A 24159-nucleotide genomic window follows, 5' to 3' on the forward strand; every position below is an offset into this window, starting at 1 on the left:
ATAAATTGTAGTTGAGAAACATCTCTTGCAATACAGTACATAGTTGTAATTTACACTGCTTTTCTCTGATTGACTATGAGTTTGTCTTGCATCTTATTGGTTGAAGAAAGTCAGGTATCAGAAACTATTGGCAAACTATTTCTGTTAAGGCATGTCAAAATGTTTTATTTGTATCTAATACAAGTATGTACTATAGTTGCTACTGTATTAATAAAATACTGTACTCCAAACATATTACTGTTTACTCCATAGGAACCTCTACATCTTGAAACCTATATCTGACTTTTTGTGTTTCCTTGGGATTTGAAATAGACAGATTCAACTGTATAAAATATTTATTTTAGTAAAGATAAGAGATGATTTAAAATAAAATTTATGATTAATTCAAGGCTTATCAATGTGAAGGACACAATATAGTTAATAGATATGAAATTGATTGTATTTTGCATAAATGAACTATTAAATTAGTTTAGGAAATATGTATCATCTGAGAACACTATGAAATTATGCAGCACTTGTTTTATATCAAAATTATTAGTTTTAAAAGTTAATATAGATTCATTATTAAATTTAGAAAATTTGATGTGATAGATATCTCTATATCTTTCCCTTACTAGAATAATAGAAAAACAAGATAATTTGAATAGTAATATTGAATTGAATTATAATTAATTGCATAAAAATTCTATTCAGAACTTAGTTTTCATTTTTTATAGATAAATATCAAATAGCTGTTTCATAAAATACAATTGTTGTTATTTTGCAATGTTGCAAGATATGATCAAAAGCTTAGATAATATAAAATTAAGAATATAATTTATCAAATTATTGTAAATACCAAAATTTGATCATTGAAAGATTAAATTAAAACTGTTATCTTTTGACTTTGTTACTTTTTATTTTTTATATAAGTAAGGAATGAAAGTATTAATATCCGATTTTGTACTTTTTTTAGGTAAAAAATAATCTTTTATTTCATCAGTGGATAGCTCAGCTTCGTCGGCATCGGTTATATCGTCAAAATGAAATTGCTTTTGGAACTCATGAAGCCCCAAAAATCACAACTCCCGTCGAAGAGACACCTGTTGGAGGTAAAAAATAATTATACATTATAGAAATTTTTACATGGATAAAGCATTTAAAATAATAATCTTATTTTATTCATGTCTCGTATATAAGCTTTTCTTTCAACCATATTATTATAATGATTGCTAAATATTAAATTTTTTCACATTTTGTTGTTTTTTTTTAATATTTTTTATAGTAGTAACTTTCTGCCCTTTTTCTGTAAGATTATTTCTTATTATGAATTTATAACCATTTACATATGTTGTATTACATTATTTTATAAAAACTTTCAGATTTATAGTAAGTATTAAGTTTTATAATTTATTAATATTAACAATTTTGGATGAAAAATTGTTTGAAATTAATTGATTTAATAATTGTAGAACTGGTTTCTAAAGTTAGGATGATATGATCTTAAGATAGAATAAATTTTTGTAGAACTTGTGAACTACATAATATATAAAAGATATTTACATGAAATAATCAACTTACAAATTCAACAAATCTTTTCATTGAATAAATATTTTCTGAATACCATCTTTGGACTAACTATAGAATATGTGAAAAATAGAATATAAACAAAATTCAAATTACAAATATTCTAGAAACAGAATTTACATAATATAGAGCAATTTGCAAAATTTAAATTAGTCTATATGATATTTAAAAATTTTAAGTAATATAATTATGTATAATAATAGTAATTAAAGTATTGTTCCTGTTGTTTAATATAATTTTTACCTCTGCAATGGAAGAGTTTATTTCTGTAATAAAAATTTCTATGTTTTTATATATTTAAATAGACAAGGATAGGCAAATGTATTAGTACTATAGATCTGAAACTTTAAGACAGTGTTTCAGAATGTTTATTTTACATAAAAATTTTATTAATCAAATAAATTCCTCTTTTATAAAAATAGGAATTATATTAATAAGTGCAAAACAATAATCTAATATTATTTTACATAAAATTTTTTAATACATAGATCAGACTTCACAATAGTGAATTTGATGACAAAGCAGAAACTGAACCGATAATCATAACAGTAATGATAAAGAGAAACAGAAAAAATGAAGAAAGAACAATTGTGAATTATTTGAATTTTTATTTTTTTCCTTTTCTAACATTAATATCAGTATTATGCCATTTGATGTAAATACATTAGTAATAAATTAATAGTTTAATTGATATCCTATTTGCCCAAATCTGAGCTTTTGACTGCTTAAATAATCTTATATAGTTTTCATTTATTACAAGTTCACTACAGATTTTCTAGTTATCCATAATAATTAAAATTTTATACTTGTTCTATTTTGTTTTGCTTCTAGAAATTATTAAATTTTAATTTTGTTTGTAACTGAACAAAAAATGGCTTTTGATAAGCTGTAACATTTGTAAAATAAAAACAATTTTTGTATTTGAAGGTTGACTATTTTATAGTATTCATTAGAATTAAATAGCAGTATTTATATTGCAAGAATGTTTATAAAATATAAAAAAAATATTAAACATTAACAATTAAAATAACCTAAGTTGAGATGATTAAATTCTATAAATTTTATATTAATATGAAATTTATATTATAGTTTTTCCCATCTCAGGAATACATAATTTTATTGGTAAAGAAACTCCCACCTCTCGTCAGAGTACCCATGTGCGAAGTCCTGTTGGTCAACAGAATCGTGTTGCTGCTTGGATTTTAGATTCATCAGCTATTGATCAGGGTAATAAAGGTAGGGAAATATTTATTTTTTGCTTTTTATGATTTGTTTCTAATTGTTCAAATAGTGCTAAATCCACAGTGAAAATTTACAGGTAAAAGATGTCAAATTATTCTTGAAAGTTTGAGGTTTTATTTATAATTTTAAAAATTTCATGCATCTTTGTTAGTGACTGAATATAACACTTAAATTTGTAACTCTTCAGCATTTGAAATACTTTAATTAATTATAAAATATTTTATAAGTGCATTATGATAAACTTTTATTATAACTAATAAATTCTTAATGAGCACAAGAATTTGTCACTACTGGATACACAGAAATTATAACAATTATATGATTTTTATAAATCCAGTGATGAAACTTTCAAATCTCAAGCTATGATGTATGCTTCTTTTTATATGGTTATTATTTTAAGTTCAACACCACTTTACTCATGGCTAAAGCTTTTAGTCTCTCCTTCTTATCTAGTATTATCAGTTCCAGGCAAAGTCATACTGAGTGTTTTAATGCATTTATAAATAAATGGTTGATCCATTTGTGAAGCAAAAAGTAATAGGACTCAACTTCCATAAAAGCTTTATTGATAATTCTCATCTCAACAAATAATATTAGTGTCTGTTGACAGATTGTGTTAACTAAGAAGAATGTGAGCTCAGCCTATATTTTGAGATGTAATCATGATAGTAACCATAAATTTCTAGAAAGGTTGCATCTGTTTCATTGTTTATAGCCTTTCTAACTTTGCAATAGATGCTATTCAAGCTAGTCTGATGTATTGTGGTTGTTTGTACTGAGAGATAGTAATGCCTGCGAACAAACATTACTAAGAGGGATACATAAAACTGATGTACAAACAAAATATCCTTTATTTCTCTCCAGACTGGTTCTTTTACTACAGATCCCAACTTTACAGATATTAATATTACTAATTAACAAAAGGGTGGTCTATTGTCCTGTCATAAGCATATAGGTAATGCGCGCATATACATACAGTATCAACCCGACCGAATTACACTTATCTTAAACCTAAGAAGAAAGAAAAGGAAGAAACAGAAACTTATGGAAGTATGTCAGGTAAACAGAGGAAGGTAGAAAATACCCGGGTCTTCTTAAGTGATAGGTATCAATGTGGAAGGTGTATCTTCAATGTCGTGCTCTCAGATGCCTCCCTCCTTAGAAACAAAAAAACATGGTGCCTTATAGTCGTACTCACTGTCTTTACGACCCTTCTCTTTCTGTTCTTTTCGACCTCTACGGTTTCCCACGGCTTCTCAGTCCCCTTTGTCCTTTCTTCTGGTTTGGAGCACTGCCTTGTCCTGCCATCCACTCTGAGATCTTGACCAAGAATGACTCTTCCGTTGGCAGTTTTGCCTCCAGTCCTTGCCTTTCTTTTGTTTCCCCCGAAAATTTGGAGAAACGATAATTCTCCTACCCTTTTGTTCTACCAAGAGTTCTGAGAAGAGTTAATCCCTCCTTACGGCAATGAGATTTAAGACAGAAGCTTCTAGAAAGAAGTTATGACAAAAGGGAAGAATCAAATATAAAGATAAATAAAAAAATATAACTAAAATGCATATAACAATATGGCTGATGGCCACAGTATACTATTCTGAACCTACAATATGATCTAAATACTTGATATAAGACTTTGCAGTTTTCTGATATTTTTTTCTGGCTTTTTTACTGATTAATCTTTAGTCTCTTCTTATGAAATATCTTAAGAATAAATTTAATGTGTTATAAATGAAAAGCTTTTTCTGATCTCATTAGGGCTTTTATGAGGTTGTTTCCAAGCATTAACTAGATGTGAACCACTTGGTTTACATAATGATGTGTATTTATGAAATTAATGTGACCACATTAATCCTTATAGAGAGTGATTCACTCAAAAACAACTAATTTTCCTAATAATAAAGATTTTATTGACTGTCTAGGGGAGAAATACTCTATTATATTTACATATGTTATATAATGCAATTTTTGACTGATTTGCAGATAGAGAGAATTACAAATGCTTATTATTAGTTCTTTCAGTCATCTTGAGGTTTCTAAAGTGCAGTTAGTTGGTTTCTCTTGTTAGTTTGTTGGTATTAATGTTGCTTTTCTCATTCCTGAAAGTTCAGGTCCTAGCATTTTTCTATTAGTCTTTTTCTGTTCTTATTTCTGTTATTGCTCATGTGTTTGGCCAAAAGAATATTTCGTGGATTCCATTAGCTGTTTTTTGGCTACCAACGTGATCTTTACATAGTGATTTGTGTGCTAAATTCGGGATTTCCTCTCTTCTGTTTGTGGGTAAAACCATGTTGGATAATTCTGTCTAATCACTGATTGGTGCACTGTAACAGATTGCTCTTAATTACAAAGTCAAATTTTTTTCGTCCATCTCCAAATTACTTTCAAAATTTTATCCTTTCTTTGAACCTCATTACTAATTATGGCCTTTTATGAATATTGCACTTTTTCTTCTACTTGTTTGAATGTTTATTCCATTTGGTCACCTTGTTTGTTCTGCTCATCAGTTCATAGCTACATAACTGTTTTTCTTCATCAATTATCAACGTTCTGCAAGTTTTTTGCAAGTGCCCATTAGATCATTTTGTCTGTTTAATCTGTCTGTTAGCATGCATGTCATTTCATAGCAATGTCATCTCCTTCTCTTGTGGCAAGAAGATTGAGTATGCATCTAATATACTCAAAGACACCTAAAAGCCCGACTTTTTCCTTTATTTTAATTAGTCAATTTGTCAGGTATTATCACTTTCCTAATTACAGCAACTAACTTCATACTAATTTTTTATAATTAAACAAGTGAATTTCATATTAATAACGTAAAATGGAACTTTATGGTCATTATTCTATAGAGTTTATTTTATATTATTTTAAAAAATTCATGATAATGGTCTGCGGAATTCAAAATTGCGAATTTAGTGGTCTGTGAAGTCAGAAAGGTTGACAACACTGTTCTAGCTGATCTATCTGAAGTACAGTACATCTTACAAGTCAAATATCTCCAGTGACATAAAATCTAGTGTTCCTGCAATTATAGAGATAAGTACTTCAGAAATTTGATGTGCAATAGTGCTGTTTCTAGTCTGTTATATTTTATGAGGATCACTACACTGCTTTTGGTTGATGTAATGAGTAACCAAGATAGTTTTTCATTTATCTTTATTCTGATTTACTAATGTTCTCTTTCTTTCTTTGCTTATTCCCTATTTATGTAAAATCTAATGAGGCCCATTACCCAATCAGGTTCAGACAGCAACACTTTATTTTGTATCTCATTCCATTAGGATTTTCACTGTTGTCAAAGGATGACACCTCTTCTTTGAGGAAAATGTATGTTCAAGTGAAAGACAAAATCGCTTTGTTTCAGAGTCCAAATAGGCTTTAATTTTTTCTCTCAAATTATTAAAAATAGAACAATACTTTTTGTTATGTTCTATTCTATTTCATACAGTTTAATTTTACAATTAAAAATAGTAATAATAATATATTAAAATTAAGAAATTCTTATTTTAATGGCACATTATTATGATAAAATAAATATACATGTGCTAAGATAAGAAAATACAATTAATTTTAAAAAATGATTTGTATTTAATGTATATTGTATACAAAATATAGATACAGTGGAGCACCAATTACACACCTCTCAAGAAACTGGACAAAAAAGATGTAAAAAGCGTAGCCCATGCTTTATTATTTAAAAATTGAATAAATTTTTTTTGTTTAATTATTTGTATTTATTATTTATTTTTCATTTTCTGTACTTTATTATATAAAAGTTTTTTAAACTATGTATGAAAATGATGTCACATAAAAATTACCCTTATATTTTGCTTTGCAAGCATGGGTTCTTTCTACAGAATTTTCTATAACAGCCATTAACATGTCTGGCTCCAATGCTTGAATTTCTTTCCAAATGTCTTTAAGCTGTTGGATGGTAAGTCTATGCTTCTTGCATTACAACAATGAAACACCAATTTTGAAAATAAAATTAAAAGATTTTTATTTGTTGCTTCCAATTTTACCACAATAAAGGACCACATATCTTTCTTATGGAAAATGGGTTTAGGTGAAATTGGCTGAAAATAAAATATATTGAAGTTTGAGGTCCTTTCTGGTCAAATGCCCCAAAAGACAATCAGCTCAAAAATGGACAGTGTTTTTGCTACTGACTCTCAAAATGTACAGTTTACACAATTTTGTCAAAAGAAGTTATCTTTCATAAAAAAATATTTTATTCCTGTAACTGCTATAAATTTTAAGATATCTCAGAGTGAAGTGCCAGTATTGTATTCACATGATGCGATTATATTAGTGCATAGGTATACTGTCTATACCTACGTAATAGCACTAATAAAATGGCAATTAGTTTTTAAGAGCAATTTTTTTTTGACCAGGTCCATTTACATACATTTTCATACTGTATATCTATGGATAGACTTGGCAAAAATTCAAATTCAATGTTAGTCTGATAGCATTTTTGACTAGTTTGAGCAATTCATTTCACAACAGACATTTCTACTGCAACCTGTTCCATAGCCACAATATTATTGGCAAATCATTCTATAACCCATTTCATGACAAAAGATTCAATTACATCTCAGACCAGAACCCAATCTGCAATGTCAACAATTACCACAATACATTTCGTAAACTTTTCTGCAATCGCATTTGCATAGGTTAATAAGAGTTGTTGGTCATAGTTGTGGTGCAAAATGATAAAAAGATTACAGAATAAGTTGTGGTTGAAATATTGTCAGCAGAGTGATTTGCAACTGCAGAAAAGGATGTTGTTATCAATTTGGATGTAATACTTGAAATCTTGGGCATTGTACATTTTGCAAACCTGAAACAAGAAAATTGTCCGTTTTTGATCATTCTGCTCATTGAAATTTTTTATCATGACTTCATAAACTACAGCATATTTCATTTTAACCAATTTCACCTAAATCCACTTTTCTTAAGAAAGTTGCATGGTCTTTCCTAGGGAAAAATTTTTACTCTGAAACAAAAATTTACGAATTTGTAATAACAATAAAGTATTGTTTTAAATGATAAAGTGAATTACATGCCACTCTCTATTACTGAAAAGACATAATTGCAATTTAGAATCATTATGAAATATGTTGGGATAGTTTCAGAAATAAACTTGTTTTGTTAAAGGAACATTCTTTGTTTATAGACTCTTGCTGTTACAAGATACTATAAATGTATGTAGCCTTTTAAGTTAAGCTTTCCTGTTATAATATTTTTTAATGCACTTTTAGTTTACAAACAGACTCTTATTATTCTGGACTTATCAAACACTCAGTAAGGAGGATGACTAAATTAACTTAGAAAAATGACTTTATTTTCTAATATTCATTTCAGGTCTTTGAGTCAGTGTATAGTCTTTCCCTGATTTCCTCTACATTATGATCACTTCATACCATTAGCCAATAATCTATAACTATTCCTTCCTCTTTGAGTAATAATACATTTGATTGGGTCAATTTATACCATTTAATTCTAGGAATGTAAAGAGAGGAGTTTCAAAATAATACAAAGAATGTATCCTAGACATTCTGAATGCATTTTTTAAAAGAATATTGTGATATCTGTTGTCTTCATTAGAAAGAAAGCAACATATAAATGAAACTCATTGTAAATTTAAATGTATAAACAGACTATTTCATGATTTTTCATTGAATAGGAAATGTTTTGGGATCAATATAAAACAATGTATGAATGTGAAACATAAACAGTGCTCCACTGTAATACAAATTTTGTTTATATTAAAATTTAAATAAAATAAAAGACTTCTTTTATTTAGAAATTGCGTTATTACAAGATAAACTATTTCAATTGAATACTATTATCCAACATCTTGAAGTAACATCAAATTCATGTTTAGTTAATCATCTAGAGGTATGTTATATTTTCTTGTTATATAAAATTAAAAATTTTTATATTTTACTACTATTTATAATTATCTAACTATAAACAAAATATACATTACTTTTTATTTTTATTTTCCCACAGCTCCCAGAAATGAATCAAAATAATTTAAAAAAAGAAAGACGCAGGTTTCTTCTAAGAAGGAAAAAAAATACTAAGACCAGTCAAAGTAGTCTACAGAGTGCAGGATTTGGAAAAGCATTAGGAGGAAACAAGAAAGGAAATAAACAAAAAATAGAAATAGTTGTTCTCAGAGATACAAGTGTTAGTAGCAGCACAGAAAATATTAGTGATGTAGCAGAAAATAATCAGTTGAAAAAGGTATTTTATTAAAATAATTTTAAAAAATTTGTATTTAAGTATTTTAAATACAGTCAAACCACGGGTTTTGAATGCTTCGCTTTATGAACATTTTGGTTTACAAACAAAAATTTGATGGCCCTGATGCAAAACAAGCTACTTGGCAGAGCTGGCCACAGATGGTCAACTTTCTATACTTCCTATGTTAAAGAAAGTCAATGGCCTAACCAGTGAACAACTGGAAAACCAGTTTAGAAGTTAGTGGCACCGAGATCACGTCATGTCATGATACGAATCATCGAAGACATTGCTATTTAAATTACATTTTAATCCGCATGCAGGAAAGATGCTTTGTTCATTTTTCGGTATGCGCCATAGTTGAATTTAATCAAATTAATTAATAAAAACCGCATTAATTGACATTTATGTAATATAAATGGCATTCAAGAATTCGTGTTTAAGTATGCTTAAGTTAAATTAAATGACAAAAATTTATTAATGTAATATTATATATTATAATTTTAATATTTATTAATACTAGATAGCCAGTTAATTAAAACTAAAAATAATAATGAAATTTATAAATAATAAAATAATAGTTAAAACTGGTCTTTACACTGAAACTAAAATTAAAAATAAAATTAATTAATTTAAATTAAAATTGAAATCAAATCAATCGAAACAATATTTCGAAAAGTGTAGATATGGTACTTGTCTATCTTGATTAATTTGATTATACTGTATTTCATCCAGGCAGTGTTGAGTCTCTAATTATAGTACCTCTTTGTAAAGTGTTAGTTTTGATTTTGGTTGGCAGTGGTGGAACATTTTGCTTTTAATATATATATATATATATATATATATTATATTGTTTCTTATGGGAAAATTTATTTTGGTTTTTGAATGGTAAATTAAGTTTTGAACCTGAGGTTTGACTGTATTCTTAAGTAAATTGATAAGTAATTTATCAGAAAATAAAATGATTATATATTTTAACATACAATTACTATAATTTCTTGTCAATAACACCAGTTATCTGTATTTACAAGTCAGTTTGAAAACAGGTGCAAGTATGTAATGATGCAGCTATCCACTGATATTAACTCTAGTTTTCAATTTGTCAGTTTTTGTTTTCTAAACTTAACAAGAACTTCTTTAAAATTGTGAAAACATCTTTATGTTTTACTAACGTATTCATCTGCCATTGTGATTTTTCCTGAAACTGCTGAAGGTGTATAAATATGTATGTGTGTACCTGCGTTACTTTTAGTTTTCTGTCATTTGTTTCTATGCATCATCCATGTTTTAATTAATGTTAGTAGACACTCATTTATTTTCTATTGGATAAATAAGTTTAACCCAGTAAAGACATATTGGCTGAAGTTTCTGGTAATTTCCCATTTTTTTATATAATGATTTTCAGAGAACTAGAAACTGTCTTTCAGTTTTATCATATGTCACTGTTCACATGTTCAGTTTTATCATCTCTACACTGAATAAAAATTAAATGATCTGCTTTTGAACCAATATCATCAGATATTCATGACATTAAAATATTTTATATTAAATTTTTTCAAGGTTATTTTAGCTTATATTATTATTACAGTGGAACTTCATTTAATGAGTAATTTGCATAATGAGCAAAACAAATTGTAAAAAAAATGACTCACTTAATGAGCAACGTTTTGCATAATGAGTGACAAGAAGAGGGGAAGTCTCAGATTGTGTGCATGCTACATCAGTCTATGTTTAGCACTCGTTCCACTAGCATCTTAGTGTTGCTTGTGATCACACATTTTTCCAAATTCGTATTCAGACATATTACATATAAACATCAATAATCATAGCCCATTATATAATAAACACATCAAACGATATGCCAAATTCTTGGGCCATGTAAAGGCTATAATTAAATATTAGAAATTAAATAATTTGACTAGAGGTAGGCAGTTATGCTGCTATCTTATATTAAATTTAATGACCAATTCCAAATAAATAAACGTTATACATAATTATATTTCAGCATTTTTTTTTTTTTTTTTTTTTTTTTGCATGGAAAGCATTATCGTACTTTACATTAATTCATATGGGAAAAATTGTTTTGCTTAACGAGTGTTTCACATTATGAGTAAGGTTCTGGAACAAATTATGCTCATTAAGCAAGGTTCCATTGTATTACAGTAGAGCATCGTTTATCCGAAAACCGGTCAACTGAAACGTCGGTTAACCGAAAGCTTTTCAGTTCGACTGTGTTGTGCTAAATCGAATGTTTTGATACTAGATTAACTTCTAAAGTATAATTTTTTTGTTTTTATATTTTTCAATATATTTATTTCGTTGTACAAAGTAAACAAATATTTTTTAACGATACAATAGCCTCGATTATTATTATAAAAATTTTCATTAGGCTTAAAATCGACGAAAATTCAATACGAAGCGACACGCAACGGAGAAAAATTCAACACAAAGTGACATGCCACAGAGAAAAATTTGAACATCGGATAGGTTAATATATTTTTTCGTACATAACCGGTTATCCGAACAACCCCAGTTTCCAATTGATTCGGATAAACGATGCTCTACTGTATTATTATTATTATTATAGTGGATTGTGTTCTACTTAACTGATACCGATATCTAGTTCTATGCTAGACCAAGGCCAAGGCATTTGTTTATTTTGGGTGTCTTGTAACAAGAATGAAAATATTTGAATTAATTCTGTGTCTGTAATGTCATTGGTTATAAATATTGTGTTTATATTTCCATTGGTGGTTTGTTTTATGTATGTTTTCATTTGTGACTATTGTTAAGATATTTTAAATGAGTGTTTGATTATCAGTGTGATCTAGTATTTCTGTGCATTAATTATAAAGGGTGGTTGTAATTAAACAGGAGCTGTTTAAAGCTTTGTTTAGAAAGAACAAATGGACCACATGCAACCATATTTGGTATACATACTTTCACAGATAAAAAGTTCAGTTGAAAAATTTTTTGACAGAAATTTTGCACTAATATCACTGAAATTTGAATATTAGCTGGGTTGTCAAAGAAATTCAGGCAATACAGAGAAGTTGAGATACAAAATACAATGATTTTATTATTAAATTTAGTGTGGCAGAATTTGTAATTTTTTAAATTTTGAATTGTGATTAGTGTATTTTTTTGTTTAAATAGAGTGACTCATTAAATTATATTTTGAATCTTTGTAAGTATTAATATTACCGCTTTCCTTGTAAAATGTTGGCTTGAACTTAGGACACCTAAACTTGAATTACAGTGTATTTGGAGTTTACAGTATTTAAAATGCTAATTTACATGTATTTTGAAAATCTGGATGGGTCCTGTTCCCAATTAGTCTGGATTTTTGACAGTTCACTTTATTGGCAAAGTGAAAAGCTCAAAACTTTCTAGTAAATAGCTGAAGAAATCAATATTTTAAGCTTTAGTAAAGATCCAGCAATGAGTTGTACTTTACCAGCAAAAGTATATAGTTTAAGTTTAGTATAAGTTTAAGTTATAAAACTTAAACAGTTATTCATAGTATCAACTTGAATCTAAGAATACTGTTTAATCAGTTGTCATGTATTAATTTATCAGATGGTCAAAGTTTTCTCCATTGCGTATGACACCATGTTGAATTTTCGTCGATGTTAAGCCTGGCGAAAATTGCATGTTTTTGAAAAGAATAATTGTGGCTATTGTATCATCCAAAATTATTTTTTTATTTTGCACAAACAAAATAGATATATTAATAAATGTAATAACCAAAAAAATTATATTTTGAAAGTTAGTTTTAATATAAAAATTATGATGACTAGCAACATCTAGTTTCAAAAACGTTCCGGTGCTGAAACAAGGTATCTCAACAAGGTCAGAGGTCACGACCCTGAGATATATCAGGAATAACACAGGACAGGTTAATTAAAGAATGTTACTGTAATAACACTACCATCATATTTTTTATTTGCCTATTAGTAAAAATTAAGTTTTCATTCAAAATTATTTAGAGGTTAAAAGTATTAAATGGATAGTGAAAAATATTATAATGCACCATTTTTTCAAATTATGTAAATAAATGTAATTGAATATAGAAGATAGATGTGACATTTCAAATAACAATGTCATCAGGTAATTTCATATTAAAAAGAAAAGTCGTAAAGTAACATTTCTTATTTTTTAAAATAAAAAACAAGTTTTATCACAAACATGTAACCAGATATAGGCATATATTTGACATATTTTTCAACATTATTATCTTGTTTGTTGAGACACTTATCATAGCAGTACATCAAGTAATCAGGTAAAAAGATGAAAATTTATCCTGCAAACATATGAATTAACATTTGACTTCTTGGACATTATTACTGGACACACAGTTTGCATTTCACATGTTTGAAAGTTAATAGAAACATCAGTATCTTCTTATTCTATTGCAATAACGAAAGAAATGTAAATTCAAATTATTTTTAACAGTTATTAATTGAGGCAGGATGTTAGTGAATCCTCTATGTGACTTACAGAATTGTGTTTGTTCTCAAAATTTGATTGATCAATTTTGATTAAAATTTGCCACTTTCCATTAATTACAATGAGGAATCTAAAAATAGAGTCCATGGCTTTATTTTCGAAATACAGTGTGGTCAAAATGACAATGTCCTTGGTGCCTGGTGTGATTGAGCATACCTAATGGAATTTAGGGAATGAAAATAAAACAAAAAGTACTGCACATGCCTAATGGAAAATTGGTGTCAATAACAAAAAAATACAAGAACAAAGCAATCAACATCAGCAAATATAAGGATCACTTCTCTCTGGTCAACAAGTAAGGATTCCTTTTTGTGTGGCCCTCAACTGTTTTCTTTTGATTACACACTCAAACATGGGCCAGTATTCAGGTTAAATGGAGTGAAAGATAATTTATATGTACTAATATTAATTAAAATATTTTAAATTAGAAAATTGTAATGTTCCACTTCAATTTTATCATGATACAACAAAGTTGCACAATTTTCCTAGTTTTATTAATTTATTATATTAATTCATATTAATCTTTTTATTAATAATAATAAATTATGATGATGATTGATAAACAAATCTAATTTAGTATTAATATAATCAAACAATATCAAATTATATTAAGAAAAACCTATTTTGTCATTTCATTATTAGGTACCATCTGGTTTATCAATAAAAGATTCTGCTCACTTAAGTTGTTCTCATCCTTCTCTAGTCAGAGATGCAGAATTTAGTCGACCACATAGCCTTCCTGATTCTTCTTCTATGTTAAATTGTGCCCTAACAGATTCCGCATCCTCATGTTCTCAAAGTAGTCTTCAGCATAAATATCAGGAAGAATTTTTATGTTTGGCAAAAGAAGGTTAGTAAAAGTTTTAGTAAGTTGTGACAAAAAAATTATAACAACTTCTATTTAATATTTTTTACTAAAATAAAAACATTGCAATAATAGAATACAATACACACATATGATAATAGATGATGTAGATATGCATTTTGAATAATTTATACATATTACTACAATAAACACACATTATTACAAATATCAGTAGATCTATGAAAGGACCCCATACAATCCTTACAGGTGTTGTCTCTTGGGGAATTTGGCTGAAATTTTAGTATGTTGTAGTTCTTGACTAACTGATGAAAAGTCTCAGTGATGGATTCAAAGCTTAGCTTTATGTCCATCATTGGATGGTTTTTTTACTAGATGTATTTTGTATGGTTTTTTTGTTAAAGCTGTTGGAATATGTGAGAGGTGTGCATACATGGTGACAAGAAAAGTCTCTCTCTGGCCAATTATTTCAAAAAGTAATAGATCAATCATTGTAGATGAAAAATACATACTATTCTTTTTTAATCCATTCTGAATTATCAAGTGGTATTCTGGAATAAGCTTCAAATACGACAAGTAAATTCTTTACTGCACAACACACAGGTTGTGCAGTGAAGTATTTGTGTTATGCAATGCATCTTTGCATAGCACAAATACAATATGGGAGTGGCTGAATGTGCAGCTGAGTTAGCAATGATTTGGATATGAAAATTATTTAATTTAATAGAAAATATCAAAACACCATTAAATAAAACAGCACTAATTTGATCATCGTATCACTACTAATTTAAACTTAACCATACATTCAATTACTTCTTCATTGCATTTGTTATGCAGTGATGCCTGCTACCTCTTGTGTGTTGTGCTGCAAAGCATTTTCCTGTTGTATTTGACAACCTGTTCTAGAATCTCATTTGATATTTCAGAATGGATTAAAAAATAATTATGTTTTTTTCTTTAGTGATTGATCTATTACTTTTTGAAATAATTGGCTGTGGAAAGACTTTTGTTACCAACTCTCATATGTTTGAGTGGATCTAGAAAAAACTAGCCATTTTCAATCTGTGTCCATTGAGATTTATTCATTAACGATAACATAACATACTAAAATTTCAGTGAATTTTACAAAAAGCCAAAACTGATAAGGATTGTGCAGAGTGTTACAAAACTTCTAATTATAGTATCAAATTATCCAAATAATTAAATATCTTATTACCAAAAGTATTCATATATTTTAATATTGAATTATTAAATATTACATATTTATAGTAACTAGGCTGCTAATAATAATTTTTTATATATGTTTACAACCTTAGAATATGTAAATTATAGCTATTTGAATGTATTTTAAGTTCTGTGGATGGAAAGGAATTCATATTTTTCCAACAAATAATAGTTATACTTACACATTAATTTTAAATTGATACATGTCTTGAACCTTAATGTGGGATTCCAACATAAAATATTTGAGTAATGTAAGAAATATTGTAATTTTTATTAGTGTTTTAGTATTATGAGATATTGCATTTGTACATGAAGTAAGAATTGAAGGTTTGAATTATGTCATGGAATATTGTTTTCTCAAAATTTAACTAAATTAGCTAATTGTTAAAATTCTTAACAGATGGAAATATATTTATCCATAATAATGGTTATGTTACTCGTATGAAATTAAATTAAAAGTATTTAATTTAATCAAACATTTAAAATTACATTCGAACCTCTAATATAATGATAGTAAAAACTGTGATACAATTATACAACTATTGGGATGTGTTGGCACAACCTGTAGTTGATATAGATGCTTCATTGTGGTGATGACTAATGCAGGAACTATGCAGTAAAAAGCTAGGTGCACCTACTTGCTAATCATGTTACCTGTGGACACAGGTAACGTGATTAGCAAGTAGGTGCTGCTTGTGTTTCAGAATGGTTGGCCCACAACTAGCTAATTAGTGGCTTTGCAACCATCATCACTGCCTCAGACAATGCTACTATGAGGAACTGCAAGAGCACAATTTCCAAACATTTCCTTTTTTCTGCCAGATAAAAGCTTTTGACTAGTGGCAAAGAAGAAGGTAGTGGTACTAGCATGTAGTGGAAAAAAATGACAAAAGCACAGAAACTGATAAATTTGGAAATAAAGCTAGAAACTTTTAAAGATATTGATAGTGAAATGAAATAAACAGCAGTTGCAAAGAAGTATGGCTTTTATTTAGCCAAACCTAGCAATGTTTTTAAAGAAAACTGAAGGCAATCAAGTGCATTGTAGTGAGTGGAAACATAGATCCTTCTAAGAAATGTCTGAAGACACCTAATTATGAAGATGTCGACAGTGCAATCTTCCATTAGTTTAATGAAATGCAGGCACAGAATATATTTAAACTAACCGTCATTTTCTTAATGACCGAGATCATTAAGAAAGTTCTTAAATTTCAGGACCTCACAACAATAACCCTGGTATAACATTACTATTTTCCTGGTCCTCGAAATATTGTAGTGAGGTTTGACTTTATTATGAATTTTGTAATTATTTTGTATAAAATTAATATGAAAATTACTAATGTAGTGAAAAAGAATTTTAAAAATAGTTTCTTTTTAATTTAATTTTAAGGGCTATCTATAATTTTTATTAGATATTTAAGAATGCATTAAATAAATTTTTTTTATAGTTCATAGTGGACTGCGATCTATGTTACGTTCATTACATACTGAACGCGAAAGATTGAAACAGATACTTGAAAATGAAGGTCTTCCAAGTGAAAGTGGCAGTGGATCACTTATCACTACGCTTAAAAATTCTTTAAATCAAGTATGTTTTTTAAATGATTAAACTTATTATTTTTCTTATAAATATATTTAATTTTCTTAACTTAAATAATATAAATCTTCACAATTACTATTGCTATATGAAAATTTTTAACTGTCATGACTTCTCCTCTCCAGTCTTCTCTTTTTTGGACTAGATTGATTTGATTGCTCTCATTTCTGCTAATTAGTTTCATAAAAGTTTTTACAATAATAAAATTAATTATTAATATGCTTGTTTACTCACTCACTCACATTTTGCTATTAAAATTGTTGGTCCAAAAGTAAAATTAATACAGGAAAGTCAATACTTTACAATTTTTAATGGCTGTTGATATATATCAGATTTGTTATAGATGAAAATTCAAAACTTTTTAATTTTCTCATATCATTTTTACGCACAAATTTCCAACTACATCTAAATTACAATAAATAAATAAATAGTATAAATAGAAAATTCTTTATTGTTAGTTATTAAAGTTCATATTTCTTTTAATTGTATACAGTTCACAATATTTGTGTCCTTAAAATAGTTCATTATATAAATTTTTACAAAATGAAGATTTACAATAGTAATTTAATCTGGAAAGTTGATATTTGACTTGTTCCCAGATAAATGATAATTTCAGGTTTGAGCTTAACTCCAATAGAGCAGACCTGTTGAAACAAAACATTTCAACAGTAAAACGGTGTATGTAATAGGGGTCATAAAGTATGATAAGAAATAAATTAGTATGAATATATTTTTCTATGATGTATGTGATATTAGAAGATCTTTAACATAAAGTTTAATGATAAACAAGGTTGAAAATCTAATTAATCTATTTAATGTAAGTTGAGATACAATGCAATCTATTTTTATCAATACTTTCACTTTTTGTTGGATAGTAAGTGTCTGCTTTTTTATTTTATTGCCATTTGATCCAGCACTATATTTTTGACATGCCTTCTTGGTTTTTCTCTCCATTATTAGGATTATTAGATGAATTGAATAAAAATACTTTATAAAAATCAATTCAACTTTTCAAAAATGTTATAAATAGTTTATAACTAGGAATTATGAACTCTACATTTTACAAATCAAAGGTAAGAAGAATTAGAAAGCAACAGCCAGTGACAAAAGCTTCCAGAATTAATACAATAAATTAATCTACAATTATATTAGAATGATACAATTTCCTATATACATGTTTCCTATTTAATGTTTATTTCTTGTTATCTATTGATTTGTTCCAAAATAAACAATTATAAGAGTTCTGACTATTTTGATTGAAAATAAACACCTTTTTTAATTATATATATAAAAAAGATCACAAAACAGATATATATTTTTTGTGATTTAAGTTGGTTTGTTTTTTATTCAAATTCTAAACCAAGGGAATTGACAAAATGTTAATTTTTAAATAATAATAAAATTTTGAGTATAAAAAAAAATACAATTAAAAGAATTATTGAACTGGAAAGTTACAAATTATTATTTTTTAATTCTTGTTAAGAAAAATATTTGAGCAGTTGAACTATATGCAAAAATAGGTATTTATATATAATCATAACCAATTGTTACTTCTTGTTTTTCAAAGATGGATTTTAATATAAAATAATAGGAATATATAACTTTTAGCTTATTTATTTTGAATTATTTTAAATGAATCGTTAAAATATATTAATCGTTAAAATTATCGTTAAAATTATTATTATGAATTTATTAAAACTTATAAGAAATAACATCCAAGGTGATGACTTTCCTGGAAAATTAGAATGCTCAGAGTGTTTCATTTTTCAGTTTTAAAATGTATCTGAAGAAGCCAAAAAGTTTTGTAAGCATTTATATTCAAAAATTTGAATTCTTAAGTTTTTAATTTTTTTATTTTCGTCTGTTTTTTTAAATAAGAATCTCATTTCTTAATTATCTTTTATTCAAATATGAGTCCAAATAGTTTTATCATCTAACAGATTAAAAATAATTCTTGTTATCTTACAGTTTTAAACATGAATATTGTTAGATATTTAATTTGTTATTAACTGATATTTTATATGAAATATATTATTTCAATATAATATAAATTATTTATGAAAAGTCAGAAAAAGAAAGATTTTAGTTATTTGTGACTTTTTACTACCCATCATCAACACCATCACCAGTGGTATTACAATGATAATATATATTCTTAAACTGTCTACAATAAATTTCTTTAAGAAAGCTCAAATTATTTATAATAATTATGAAATATGCGAAAGCTAATTTCTTCACAAATCAATCTTCTCAATCATCAGTGATACACAATCCTCACCTACAGAGACAACCTTTTATTGAAGACTGTGCCTCTATGGGTGAGGATTGTGTGTCACTAGTGATTAGAAGATGGCATTTTGTATCTTCCATGTATTTTATATTTTCAAGTGTAAATACCATCAGCCAATTTAAACAATATAATAATTATCTTTTTTAATTCTTTTATATTTAATTTGTATTCATTCTTTATTCAAAAAAATTTACTGTTAACACTTTAACTGCCATACGACACGCCAGCGGTCGTACTAATTAGGGTCATACAGAGCCATCCGACGCGCCGGCGGTCATACTAGTTAGGGCCGTACAGAGCCATCCGACTGCCCGTCATCACTATAACCAATGTAGTTTCACTCAAGGTTAAATTATCCTGGCTTCGTAAGACGTTTTACATCCTAGTGGCGGCCTCTCGCGGATGTCTATGAAGTTTGTTTCCGACTGCCGGCCGTCGTATGGCCTCAGAAGTGGTCCGACGGCCGGCTGTCGTAGGTTTTTTAATAAAAAGCTATTTTATATCTAATAGTGAATAGTTAAAAGGAAAAAAATATCGAAAACTAGTTTAATTATTCTCTTTTGTTACATATAAAGTAATTAATATTAAATATTTCATGGTCTTATAGTCTCCGGTTTCAGGCCATACGATGGCCAGTCATCTGTTGTAACCTGATATATTTTTTTTATCTTCACTCTACCGACTGTTATATAATGACCCTTTTATTTATATCATAATAAAATATTAAATATCAAATTTTCTCATTGTGGCCTGAAAAAATGGAAAATATCATATTACAGTTAGCCTGATAAAACGCAAAATATCATATTACAGGTGGCAGTTAACGTGTTAAGATAGTGAGCTGCAAGTAAGAGGTTCTTTTAAACAACAGAACAAACAATAACCAAATTATTCCTTTGTTTCAAAGTTGATCCCTTCTACATCAAAATGCTAAAGTATTTATTGTTTATTTAAGCAATTGTTTTCTTAGGGTTTTGTTTTGGATCCAGAAAAGGGATATCACAGAACTGTTTTTGCTAGAGAATTTTCTTTTTTTCTGACATTACCATTTGTTGCCAATTATGTTTCTATCTGTCTTTTCATGGAAAATGTTTAATAACTCTTTCGCAGTACCATTTAACTGCATATGCTAATCATTTGGCCTCTTACAAAGAGGCAGAATAACTCTCCAGCTAATATCATAAATGACCATCTACATGCCTAGATGTTGCTTTACTTAATATAAAACATCTAAGATGTGTTATCTGGATATATCATCTTATTTATAGTGTTTATAGAGTCTGGTAGATCTACACTTTGTCAACTGATATGCTAGGAAGCAATATTTCTAGATTTATCCAACTGAACAGCTCTCCACTTGACACTTCTCAATTTGGTTAGGTGTATTACAGGTTTGGTCATTTTAGATGTTAGGTTATGTTAGCTTCATGAATCTAGTGTAAATAAATCTAAAATATAATAATGTAAATGTGTCTGTGATGCTGTTGCAAATGCTCATCAAGTGGTTTATGTATCGTTATAAGAAAGTAGTACTTTAAGGACCTGATGAAATGGGGAAAGTGCCTTGTTGTACTTTATTCAAGCTTCATAAAGCAGCCAAGACTAAATAAGATTGTTTTATTGTTTATAAGTTGCACAATAAATTAATAACATAAAAGTAATTTATTAATAATGATTTGTATTTCTCATTTTTGTATTTAAAAAATAATTTTCCCATAATTTTTGGATTAATAACAAATTTATATATGTAGTAATTTAAATATATATATTCACCAGCTCATTAAAATAACTGCAAGTATTTAAAAATATAATTTTTTTAAATAAATTTTTTTATGAAATTAACATTGTTAGAAAGGTAAAGCTGTAGATAACAAGAGTTATTTATGTTTAGTTGTATTAGGTTATTTGTTTTTTTTCCCTTAATAAATTTTTTCTTCAGGCTTTAATGCAAAATAAAGATTTACGTATGAGACTTCAACAGATTCACGCAACCTCTGATGTTGGTAGTACTACAACATATATCTCAGGCACACCTACAGCAGAAAATGCAGATGAATCCACAGTAAGTGTGAAAAGATATATTTTTATTTATAATTTTTGAATTATTAATAATTGTTTTACTGTTTTAGAAATTAAATATTAAAAATAATAATGCAAATAATATGATAAAAATAATTAAATGTTATTTAAAAAACATTAATAAAATAATTTTATTGACATGACTTTTAAACTTCTTGCAATACTCGCATCCAAATATATCTAACATCTTACACATTTTCCATAATGTATTTGCTTTTCTGTTTTTTCTTTACTTTCTTTAAAAAATGTCTTATGCTTAGCAATGATTTCTACTCTGAAAAATAAAATAGTTTGGAAGTTATTGATATGCTTTTGATTCCAGTCTGGTTTTAAGTTATCTGCATTAATTTAATTAATTAATTAATATAATTAAAATTTTGAGGAATGATATATTGTAAAGTCAGGTAATGTGCATTGCCATTTTTATTCTGATGCCTGTCTTGGTTACTTTTTAATATAACTATGCAGTTTTTTTATTGCTTAATAGTTTGTTTATTCTGCATTTTGATCTGTATTTGATTGTTATGTGGCATATTCACATAACTTTTGGCACCTAAAACATTACAACTTATATTTACATCATTTTGATTTTTCAGAGAATTTGTAACGTAGTGAGTTAAAAAAGTGAGAAAATTGAAATTAATTCATTCACTAAAAAAAATATTTTTTTATCTCTCCTGAAAAGTTTGTTTTTTGGCATTTACAACATTGTGGCATTGCATGCTTCATTTATTTTACAGTTTTAACATGTTCTTTATGCTTTTTTTATTATTATATCAGTTTTACTGGCATTGTTTACAAATGAAAACAGCTGATTTTTCATCTGAATATGAAGTGTGGGATCACACATCACATACCAAACAAGGAATCCATATTTGGTGGCATTTGTCTGCTTTTTCACAACTATTACAGACTACGCATTTAGTTCCTGGTTCAGGAAAGTTGCTTTCAATTTCAATATCAAAATGAAATAATCATTTTGACAAGGCTCACAATCTTTACTTGAAATGGTTTGTGAATTGGTAGTGCTGTGTCTTATTTGAATAGTCTTTGCCAGTTCCAAATAAAGGAACTGGAGACACATTTCATGGTGATATTTGTGGCTTGGTCAAGCCATGTTTCTTTAATTTTCTTCCCTTTCTTTTAAAATTTATTACTTCTGGCCATTGTCTATCTAGCCTTGTCTTTATTGGTTGGCCTTAGTGGCTCTTTCAAACAGAAAGGGAGTCACCTGATTGGTCAGGAAAATTAAAGAGTGAAGGGGTATAAATGAGAAGGAAGACAAAATTTTTGGTCGAGAAGAAAGAATTTTTGGTCGAGTTTTTTGAAGGGGGATGAAATCCAATTTAATTGTCAAGGTAAGGAAGAGAGACGAAGTTGTGAATTGTGAAGATTGGAGAATACTTCCATAAGTGTAAAGTAAGAGAATTAGTTATAATGGTTTCCATGTAGTTTTTGCTCAAAACGAGTGATTTACAGAAGTAAAACATGTGCAACGAGAACAACAACTTTGAATTACCACCATATCATCAAAGAAAGAAAACTCCAGGTGTTGTTTCTGCTAACTGTTTCTTTCTCTAAAGTCTTATGTATTAATTTTCCTAATTATTTTAATTTTTGTCTAACCCCATCTTGTTTCTAGCATCCAATTAGTTGTAATATTAGTTAAGTTTTTTGTTGTTTGCATGGGTTGTTTTGGTCAATTTGTATTTTTCGTCCCAATTTCTGTATATATATTAATAATTGTTTGGTGGAGTTGTTGGAATAATTTTTATGATCAAAGTATTAAAATTTTGTTATTCTTGTACCTATGTTGAGTGATTCTTTTGAGTTTTTTTTTCTCAGTAACACATTGTTTCTCTACTTGTTCCAGGCTGGAGATTAATATATCTTGTTGGAAATTTGGATGTGCAAGGCAAAGGTTCTGCTTGGTTTGCTAAATTTACAACATTTGTTTCAGTGTCTTCCTGTGCACTTGAATTTTTTAAGTGCACAGGAAGACTTTGAATCTTTTCATGGCTATCTCAGCTGTCTGACACTTGATATAAGTCTTTGCAAATACAATGGTACCTCAGTATACGTCCAATTCAGAATACGTCCTGTTTGAACAAAACAAATTTTGCTCAGTATACTACTTTTGTTCAGTATACAACTTAATTCAATTATACGCACCATCTACGAACAGGTAGCACTATCGGTGTACTAGACCAGACTAGACGTACGCGGTGCCACGGTCTATAACTTTGTTAAATTTCTTATGATTTTAATTTGTAAGTAAAACTTTATTATTCTTATTAATCATGAATTGCAAAAAGGCAAATGAAAAGCAACAGAAAACTAAAAAAAATGACTAGAATCACAATGGAACTGAAAAAAGAGATTGTTGAGAAATATGAAGGTGGCATGCGTGTTCGAGATTTAGCTGTTGCATACCGTATTCCGAGAACGATGATATAGACAATCGTGAAAAATAAAGACATTATTAAATCTGCTAACGTTGCAAAAGGGGTTAAATCAATTTCTAAACAGAGATCGGAGACATTAGATCATGTTGAGAAATTGCTTTTGCTTTCAATAACT

General features: G+C 27.9%; 1 protein-coding gene across 1 annotated transcript in view; it reads left to right on the forward strand.

The window, feature by feature from the left end:
- Nucleotides 1-24159, forward strand: part of LOC136978345 (oxysterol-binding protein-related protein 6-like) — a 94427-nt gene that overhangs the window by 31308 nt on the left and 38960 nt on the right. Inside the window, exons 7-13 of the mRNA XM_067274052.1 lie at nt 956-1091; nt 2656-2802; nt 8615-8709; nt 8824-9060; nt 14209-14416; nt 17062-17201; nt 21440-21562. Coding sequence (XP_067130153.1) covers nt 956-1091; nt 2656-2802; nt 8615-8709; nt 8824-9060; nt 14209-14416; nt 17062-17201; nt 21440-21562 — 1086 coding nt within the window. The remainder of the gene's footprint in view (nt 1-955; nt 1092-2655; nt 2803-8614; nt 8710-8823; nt 9061-14208; nt 14417-17061; nt 17202-21439; nt 21563-24159) is intronic.

The sequence above is a fragment of the Centruroides vittatus genome, unplaced genomic scaffold (assembly GCF_030686945.1).
Source record: "Centruroides vittatus isolate TY-2023 unplaced genomic scaffold, ASM3068694v2 contig_506, whole genome shotgun sequence".
Lineage (NCBI taxonomy): Eukaryota > Metazoa > Arthropoda > Arachnida > Scorpiones > Buthidae > Centruroides > Centruroides vittatus.